Source organism: Plasmodium malariae (assembly GCF_900090045.1).
Source record: "Plasmodium malariae genome assembly, chromosome: 5".
NCBI classification, from domain to species: domain Eukaryota; phylum Apicomplexa; class Aconoidasida; order Haemosporida; family Plasmodiidae; genus Plasmodium; species Plasmodium malariae.
Window position 1 is genome coordinate 687,172 of NC_041779.1, and position 10,329 is coordinate 697,500.

The 10,329-nt window shown below is 24.3% G+C and overlaps 2 protein-coding genes across 2 annotated transcripts in view; both read left to right on the forward strand.

The window, feature by feature from the left end:
* Positions 1 to 5,081: 5,081 nt before the first annotated feature.
* Positions 5,082 to 6,929, forward strand: PmUG01_05022800 (RNA-binding protein, putative; the record flags this gene model as incomplete). The annotated part of the gene is made up of 3 exons (XM_029003427.1): positions 5,082 to 5,141; positions 5,881 to 6,268; positions 6,598 to 6,929. 3 exons carry the CDS (start codon positions 5,082 to 5,084, stop codon positions 6,927 to 6,929), a joined length of 780 nt encoding a protein of 259 aa, XP_028860374.1.
* Positions 6,930 to 10,256: 3,327 nt separating this feature from the next.
* Positions 10,257 to 10,329, forward strand: part of PmUG01_05022900 (RWD domain-containing protein, putative) — a gene marked incomplete at both ends in the record, with an annotated part of 1,636 nt that continues 1,563 nt past the window's right edge. The window contains one exon of the mRNA XM_029003428.1: positions 10,257 to 10,329. This exon is cut by the window's right edge and continues 126 nt beyond it. Coding sequence (XP_028860375.1) covers positions 10,257 to 10,329 — 73 coding nt within the window.

The following is a 10,329-nucleotide window of genomic DNA, read 5'->3' on the forward strand; positions in this document are numbered from 1 at the left end:
AAATACTCATCAAAGGGTAAACAAAATAAACAGCAGGTACATTGTACACGTATGCATGTATATGTATAAATATATATATGCATACAAACATATATTATACGTGAACATATAAATGGCAATGTCGTGTAGTTGAAAATGCCTTCGCTTTTTTTTCCATTTCGAATTGGTTAAGGATGAATATTATTATATAAAATATGTAAGAAATTTCCCTTTCGAAATTTTGTTGGATACGCTATGCAAACTAAGCTTTAAAATTTTTTTTCATTCGTTATTTTCTTCAAAATGACGAAATAACGAATTATAGTAAAGTATACTTATATAATAATATGTAATAATACCTTTTATAATTTTTCTATTGCGTATTTCTTCAATTATTTGTATTTTTTTTTTTTTTTTATCTCTTGTTTATGCAAAATTATAACCGATGATACAGGTATATATTTTAAAAAAGGCCAAGGGCAATATTTTTAACGATATAGAATAAGAATATATATGTTACATTCCCTTTTTTACAATTCTTTTATTGTTCATGTTTCTGGTTCGGAGTTGTATTTCTCATTTTTTCCTTTTATTTTTGTCGAATTTTTTCTTGTCAATTTTTTTTTTTTTTTTATATGTTCCTCAAATATTTGAGGTAATCCTTATAGTCAACGCAAAAAGAAATTTTTTTTTTTTTCAGCCATTTAAGGAAATTTTACATAAAATTGTACTATTATTTTTATATTCCCTTTTTTTTTTACTTCTTTTTTTACTTCCTTTTTTACTTCTTTTTTTACTTCTTTTTTTACTTCTTTTTTTACTTCTTTTTTTTACCCTTTTTTTTACCCTTTTTTTACCTTTTGTTTACCTTTTTTTACCCTTCTTTTACCTTTTGTTTACCTTTTTTTACCCTTTTTTTGGTTATACACATTATATTAAGAAAAGAGGGAGTAGAACACCAATTTTATTTTTTTTTTGTATGCATTTTTTTTTGAACGAAAAACGAGTATTTGTTGACGTTGCACATTTGTCCTTTTAATTTATTATTATATGGATACTTAAAAAAAAAAATGTTTTCCTTATGTATTTCGAAAGTAACATATAAAAAAATAAAAATTTATAAAATAGTTGAAGGTGTTAAAAAGGTTAACCATGTACATTTTTTGTTATTGTTTTACTCTTTCACGTCCGTATAATTTTTTTGTGTGAGCTAAAAATTTAATGCAGTTGAGAATGCTATATGTGCTTATTGGCATATTTGCAAGTGTATGCGCGTCTGTATGGTTTGGATGATTTTGCCTTATAGCAACGTGTGGTAGGAATATATATATATATATATATATATATGTTTATATGTATATATAATTGCCGAAGAGATATATATGAAACCTTTGGCATATTTATTTATAAACAAAATTATGCGTAGCTAAATTATGTTTATGCAAATATCCTAGTTTAATTAAGGAAACAGTCGTCCTTACTGAACCAACAAAACTTAAATTAAGGGTATATCTATTTAAATGCGAACTTTTTATATTTATAAAATATGCTTAAATCAATGTTTTACTTTTTTTATGTATTTATATTAAGCTATTAAAGATTATTTTATTGTTAATTTGTTCAATTGAGAGCAAATTCTTTTTAGCTCTTCTTTTTTTTTCCTTTTTATTGTTCGTCGTTGACTTTTGCCCTATATCAGTATAGCATAAGGGTATATCGCAAAACAAAAAAAAGTAAAGCAAATAAAAAAAAAATAATAAATAAATGAATAAAAAATAGGGACAAAAGGAAAAAATGGAAAAACAATTAAAAGAAAAACAGGAAAAATTTTGGAATAAATATGAACAAATTGGAAAAAATTAAAAGGGAAAAGGGGAAATACGGCAGAAAAGAAAAAACATAGAAAAACTGTAACATTAAAGTAATTTTACACGTCTGTTGTTTAAATAATGAACCACTTGAGTTGTGTCTTTTGCATTGTTCTCATTATAAGTGCTACTGAATTTTGTGTAAATATTTGTCGTAAAAGGTACGTATAAAGTTTTTTAAATTTACAAACAAGGCAATATTTCTCATAAAAATGATCTATAATAAGGTATATATATATATATATGTATTTACTTAGATGAGCAAATTTAATAATATTATTGTATGTACTTTTTATTGTACTATATTTTATTGTACTTAATTTTGTTGTACTATATTTTATTGTACTATATTTTATTGTATTTAATTTTATTGTATTTAATTTTATTGTATTTTATTTTATTGTATTTTATTTTATTGTATTTTATTTTATTGTATTGTATTTTATTCTTTTTTTTTTTTTTTTTCTTCTAATAAATGGAAATTAAAATTTTCTCTCCTCATTTTTGCTTCTTTATTATGTTAATACTGGTACATTCGTACTTGTATAGCAAACGAGCAGTATACATTCTTATTTTTACATAAATGTTCATGTGATACAAAACAAAATTAAAAAAAATGAACAAAACGAAACAAAATAAAAAAAAATAATAATAAAAATAAAATAAATAAACAAAACGAAACAAAATAAACAAAAAAAAATAAATAAACAAAAAAAAATAAATAAACAAAAAAAAATAAATAAATAAAACAAAATAAATAAATAAAACAAAATAAATAAATAAAACAAAATAAATAAATAAAACAAAATAAATAAATAAAACAAAATAAATAAATAAAACAAAATAAACAAAACAAAATACACAAAACGAAATACACAAAACGAAATAAACTTGGCAAAATAACACTGCTATTTCGCAGGTTTAAAGCTATTTCGTTTACTGTTCAGAAAATGTGTAATTCCTTCATAAAACCTATGACCTTGTAACACTTTTAGCACGTGTAGGGCAACTGATACTTCTAATGATGCTAATTATAAGCGACTCAAAAATAAATTAATCTAGGTGCGTATTTATAAAAAAGAAAAATAAAATATTGTATTTTTATGTTCCCCTCACGAGAAGAATCTTACCTTCTGTGTTGCATATAAAAATTGTTAAAAGCATTTTAAATGGTCTACTCCTAAAGAAGCAGAGTAAATATGTACATATATATAATCATATATATAATCATACTTATATGCATAAATATATGCATACGTACATACATTTTTATGTGTTTGTATGTGATTTACATTTTACAAAAGTAATTATATCTGCAGGTGCATAATGCCCTTTTAAGAATTTCCATATTTTTGCTTACATTAAATTACCATTTGCTTAAACATGTACGTATAACACATATATTTAACATACATATATATATGTATGTTATATGTACAAAACATATATACATATATATAATATGCAATTTATCTTTTCCGCGTGCAATGATTTAAAAAAAATCAATATAAAGGTAAAAATAAAAGAAAAAATAAACGAAAAAAATAAAGAAAAAAGGTAACTACAATAATATCACGTGCACTGCATCTCCTAAAAAAGATAAAAAAACCTAGAAGCATAAATATAAAATATGCAAAATAAATTATAACCAATGTTTTTAGAAAAATTGAAAGTTACGACATTAAAATTCATATGCGCATAATGTATAAATTATGAAAATTGTACATACCACAAATTACATATATATATACATACGTATATATATATATATATAATATATATATATAATATATGTACGTATTGCGTATATTTTTAAAAATATATAACATTTTGAAGGGGCCTATTTAATAATTCAATACAATATATATTCATGTTTTTTATCATTTTGCATTATTTTACTTTTTATTTTTACATTTATTTTATTATATACATGTATATATATATATATATATGTATATATATATATATTTTTATTTATTATATTATATTTTATTTTTTTATTAAATTTTTTTTTTTTTTGAACATTTTAATTGTCGTGAATATGTTATTACATTGAATTTCTCATCTATCATCCAAGTTAATTTTTTTAAATAAAAAAAAAAGAATATGCTACAAGTAGAAGAAAACAAAAAAAAAAAAAAAAAAAAAAAAACAGAAATAAAAACAACCAAATAGCGAAATAGCGAAAAAAAAAAAATTAAATTTATCTCGCTTTACGTCATATATATATACATATATATATGTAGGGGGGAAAACAAAATATTTCAATGTAACAAAATAGCACAGCAGGGAAATATTAAAAAAAAGAAAAAAGGAAATATATATTACGCGTATATGTGTATTTATGTATTATATATATTTATATATATATATATATATACATACATACGTACATACATACATACGTACATACATACATACGTACATACATACATACATACGTACATACATACATACATACGTACGTACATACATCCATACATACGTACGTATATATATGTGTGAATATATATGACGAGAGAAGGTAAAAGAAATAATCATATAACGGCATCCTAGGAATATTTTATATAAAAGAACAAACAAGTACAAAACTGTTTACGAAAAGGCATAAATTTCCCATTTGGGGAAATGACTATAAATTGGTTAAGTTATATATAAAATGATTACATAAAATTAAAATTTGTAAAAATGTCAGCCTCAATAATAACACCCATCGTTTATAAGTATTCTTTACCTTGTTTAAGTTCTTAATACTGACATTCAATTATTAATTTTTATTTTTTTTACAAAGTAAAACGTATATTACATATTTATTTACACATATATTTACACATATATTTACACATACATTTACACATATATTTACACATACATTTACACATATATTTACACATATATTTACACATATATTTACACATATATTTACATATTTAATTATATATTTATTTATGTATTTATTATTAATTTATTATTTTTTTATTTTTTGGTTGTGAACACAGTAGTGTGCAAACTCTGCACTTTTCAATGTAAGAACAGATGTTGTAATAGCTAAGGGAGAGTACAAGTATATACAAGTATACACATTTACTTATATACATATATGTAAGTTTATACATATTTGTAAATTTATACATATATAATAAAGCTCAGCTAGTATTAACAAGCTCCAAGTTAGAAGCGTTTGGAAATATAATAAAAATAAGTCAAATTATATAAAAAAAAAAAAAAGAAACAATGTCATTAACAAATTCTTCAAAAATATTTATCGGGAGCATACCTAAAGATGTTACGGAGGTACGGTGCATTAAGTGATGTACAGTTGTGTGTGCATGTAAATATATATGCATATATACCTACATATATACATATATACCTACATATATACATATATACCTACATATATACATATATACCTACATATATACCTACATATATACATACATATATACCTACATATATACATACATATATACCTACATATATACATACATATATACCTACATATATACATACATATATACCTACATATATACATACATATATACCTACATATATACATACATATATACCTACATATATACATACATATATACCTACATATATACATACATATAAACATACATATAAACATACATATATACATACATATAAACATACATATATATATGTACATTTATAATGTATACCTGTATATGCATATAAACTTATGATATGGACCCTCTCTTTTTTATGCACATCTTACTTAAAGCATTGAATGAAACATTGGACGACTAAGAATTTGTGTTGTACTCTTTTTGTGTAAATTGTTACATAAACATAGACACAACCATGGATGAGTTATAACAGTGCAAACGATCCGTGCTCGCATCAATACGTGAATATATATATATATATATATATATATATATATATATATATATGTATATTTATTTACGTACACATGTATACATATTTGCGTGCATACATATGCATTTACTCCCACTTAATTTCACTTTTGCCCATATGTTTCTTCCCTTTCTGTGTACTTGTACAGGAGGAGCTTAAAGCCGAGGCATCCAAATACGGCACAATAACGCAAGTGTATTACGTACCTGCAACTGCTCAAAGTCCAAGGGGGTGGGCATTCATCACTTATGAACAGAGGTCAGAAGCATACAAAGCTATTGAAGCTTTAGATTATAAGTGTATATTTCCAAATAGCCAAAGGCCTTTAGATGTACGATTCGCTAGCTATAAATATAATAACTCAAATGATATGCAAGCATCATCAAATAAGAATATATGGCAAAAACATGTAACATCAGACGGACATCCTTATTATTATAATTCTGTTACTGGTCATTCACAATGGGAAAAACCGAAAGAAATAACACAAACTAATTATACTGGGAAAAGTGGAGTTGCATCTTTCGGTCCCCCTGGTGCCAATGTATTTGTTTTTCATTTGCCATCCCATTGGACGGATATGGAGTTGTACCAAGTAAGCGAAGCGCTTTGGCATGTGGTTGCGCTGGTGCATAGACATACATATATATGCACATACATATACGTACATAAATACATACATACGTACATAAGTGCATATATACACACACGCGTGTATATATATATATATATATATACACGCGTGTGTGTGTATACCTTTGTGCTTCTTTTTGACTTTATATACTTAACTGTTCATATATGTGGTGTACTTATCTTCCTTCCCCTCTATTTTTACCTTAGCATTTCCAACATTTCGGGTATGTAGTAAGCGCAAGAATACAAAGAGATTCCAATGGCAGAAACAAAGGGTATGGATTTGTTAGTTTCAATAATACAGAGTCTGCATTAAATGCAATTAAGGGTATGCATGGATTTTATGTATCAGGAAAACATTTAAAAGTTCAGTTGAAAAAAGGAGAAGAACATTATGTACAGTTAAATCAGTCTACACAACCACAGCTTACCCCTGCTCAACCATATACTGTACAACAGCCAATGATGGGAAATCATCATCAACCTTATATGACACATTTAATGTATGGAGGTATGGATTCTCCCAATCAGATGAGATATAACACATATTCATTAAGTAGATAAGAATATTGCCGAGGTGTGTGTTGTTGTTGCTACGTGAATATTTGAGGGAATATGTACATATATGTATGCACATATGTATGTATATATATATATATTTATGTATATATATATGTATGTATATATAAATATATATGTATGGGAGCGTGTGCGCATGAACACATCTTTATATTTATATGCCGCGCACACAGTAAATGTATACATATCTAGCACCAATATATGTGAATCTACACATTCGTAGGTACATGTATATGTACATATATATATATATATATGTGTATGTGTACGTGCGCACATGTGTACGCACGCATCTGCATACGTTTTTATTTATATATATAACAGTACAATATGTTTAAAATGAAACTATAAAAAACTACTCTTATTTTATTCCCTAATAAACCTTGCCACTAACTCTTCGTCTTATTTATTTATTCTTCTTTTTTCTTATATCTTACATCTGTTTCCTCTTTATTTTTTCCTTTTATTTTTTTTTTTTTTAACTCTTCTCCTTTGTTTTTCTTTAATATGATAAATTTTATTCTTGTACATTCCCATAACAATACATCGAGAAAAAATTTTTAATACTGTGTGAATTAACAGTGTACAAAAAACGTTTGTTTAAAAAAAAAGGAAAAGAAAAAAAGAAAAAAAAACAAATATATGTGTATATATGTATGTAAGAATAAATATATATATATATAAAGTATTCTCATTATTAATATTAACCAAATGAATGCTATTTTTATATATGTACATAATGTATGTAAATATGTACACGAATTTACACTTTTATATTACAACGTACACGTCCTACATGCGTATACGTTTACAAGCAGGGATATATATATTACATTTTTATGCATCCTTACATTCATATATTTTTATATATGCATATGTCTACCTGGAAGTCTACCTGTATATATACATATATATGTAGACACACGCGTACTTATTTTTCCTATTTTATTTTCAGTAACAAATTATGGTAAAATGAAGAATGTTTAGATTTTCATATTTTCATATTTTCAAATTTTCATATTTTCAAATTTCCATATTTTCAAATTTTCATGTTTACAAGATTTTATATTTTGTGTGTGTGTTTTTTTTTTTTTTTTTATTAGAAGAAATATATATTTTTTCCTTTTTCAAATTCCACCACTGCTTAGAAAACCCTAAAAAGTTTATATTCACACGTTTCGTACATATACATATATATTATATATATATGGGCTTATTAATATGTGCGTATATAATGTATATGTACATATGTATATATATATGTATGTGCATATGTAAATACGGGAAGGCCGAGATATTCAAATATATTTATCAACAATTTTTTTTTTTTGTTTGACAATGGAAATATGATTTTGAACAGTTGCTTTCAATGATGTAATAAAAAAAAAAAAAAAAAACATATATATATGTATATATTACTATATGTGTATATATTACTATATGTGTATATATTACTATATGTGTATTTATTACTATATATGTATATAAATATATGTATATAAATATATGTATATAAATATATGTAAATAAATATATGTATACATATATATATATGCATATATATTGACAACTGCAATACCTTTACATTCTGTTACACTATATTACTCTATGGTACACTCTACTGTGTACCATTCCGTCATTTTGTCATTTTAAATTACGAGCTTTTTGTTATTCGACGCGCATCATGAAGTTATAAGAAGAGATGGTTGAGTGTATTTTTCTTTATATGGAAGATGAATTCTTCTATATGGCAATAATATATGTATATATATATATATATATATATATATATTTTTTTTTTTTTTCAAACCTTTTAAATTGTTGCATTTATCTGTTCACTTAGCTTTTTTATTTTATTTTATTTTTTTTTTTTTTTTTAACTCATTTTTGACATATTTTTGTTCATAATATTATGACTTTTCAAGAAGCAGTTAAGGACATAAAAATGCAAAGTATTTAGCGGAATAATTATTTTTCGATAAAAGGACCGGTCAAGGGGTAGGGGAACATATGTGAATATATTCATAAGAGTACATATGTATGTATGGATGCAAATATGTACATATGTATGAATTTATTTGCATAGATTCATATATATATTGATATATATTCCGTATGGATACATACCAAATATATGTTCACATTTATACAAAACATACAATAAAAAAAGAGTACTCCAAAATAAAAGGAATACACAAATCTGTTACTGCTAATGTATCATAATGTTGGAAGAGTTGTGTATATATACTGCCTTTTTTTTGTGCTTTTATGTTGTTTCGTATTATGCGCTGACATATCTGTATGAATATATATATATATATATATATACATATGTACATTAATATGTGTGTATATGTTTGTATACATATACATTTATATTTGTATGCATTCTTCACATGTGAACCTTAACCAATCGAATGTGCAATATGTAGAGAATGCAAAAAAAAAAAAAAAAAAAAAAATTATATAACAAAAAGTACCTACCCTAAGTGTAAATCATTCTTTAAAATTTGCCTGTTTTATGAAAATAGCAACTGTTATATAAAGCTGCTTTTCATTTTTATATTTAATTTATTTTTTTATTCTTTTTTTTTTTTTTTTTTCTCTTCTATATCTACGTTTATGTTACACTGCTAGTGTTTACATTTAACCAAAAAAATAATAAAATAAAAAAAGAGCATTTCTTAAGGAGTTTTACACTGTGGTATAATACAGTTTTTTCCATTTAGAACAAAAAATGTTCCACCTGTATTATCACTTATAAATACTTATGCAGTTATGCAAGTAACACGTACTCAAATATGTATGCACGTATGTCTAAGTGCCTGTTTTAATATGTGCATACAAAGTAAATATATACATTCTGACCAATTTTATCACATTGTTGCATGAACAGTTCATACATTATATTTTCGTGAGCTTGTTAAACTTTGCAAAATTTCGAAATTGCAATTTTGCAATTTTGCTGTTTTGTAATTTCGAAACTTTGAGATTTTGCGATTTTGCAATTTTGCAATTTCGAAACTTTGCGATTTTGCAATTTTGCAATTTCGAAACTTTGCGATTTTGCAATTTTGCAGTTTTGTAATTCCCCCCCCCCTTTTCAGATGATTTAAATTAATTTTTTGGGAAATTTATATTTTTTTTTTTTTTTTTTTTTTTTTTTTTTATTTTATTAGAAGAGTAGTTATTACGATAATAACAAGGATAAAATAATTATAGTGGTAAGAAGAGTAATTTACGAAAAACATATTTTTCCAAAAAAAAAAAAAAAATAATAAAAAATAAAAAAAAAAAGAACAGATATAAAATATGGATTATAAGAGTGAACAACTATCAGAAAAAGAAAGTCTATCTCTTTTATATGAATGCACAAATGAATATA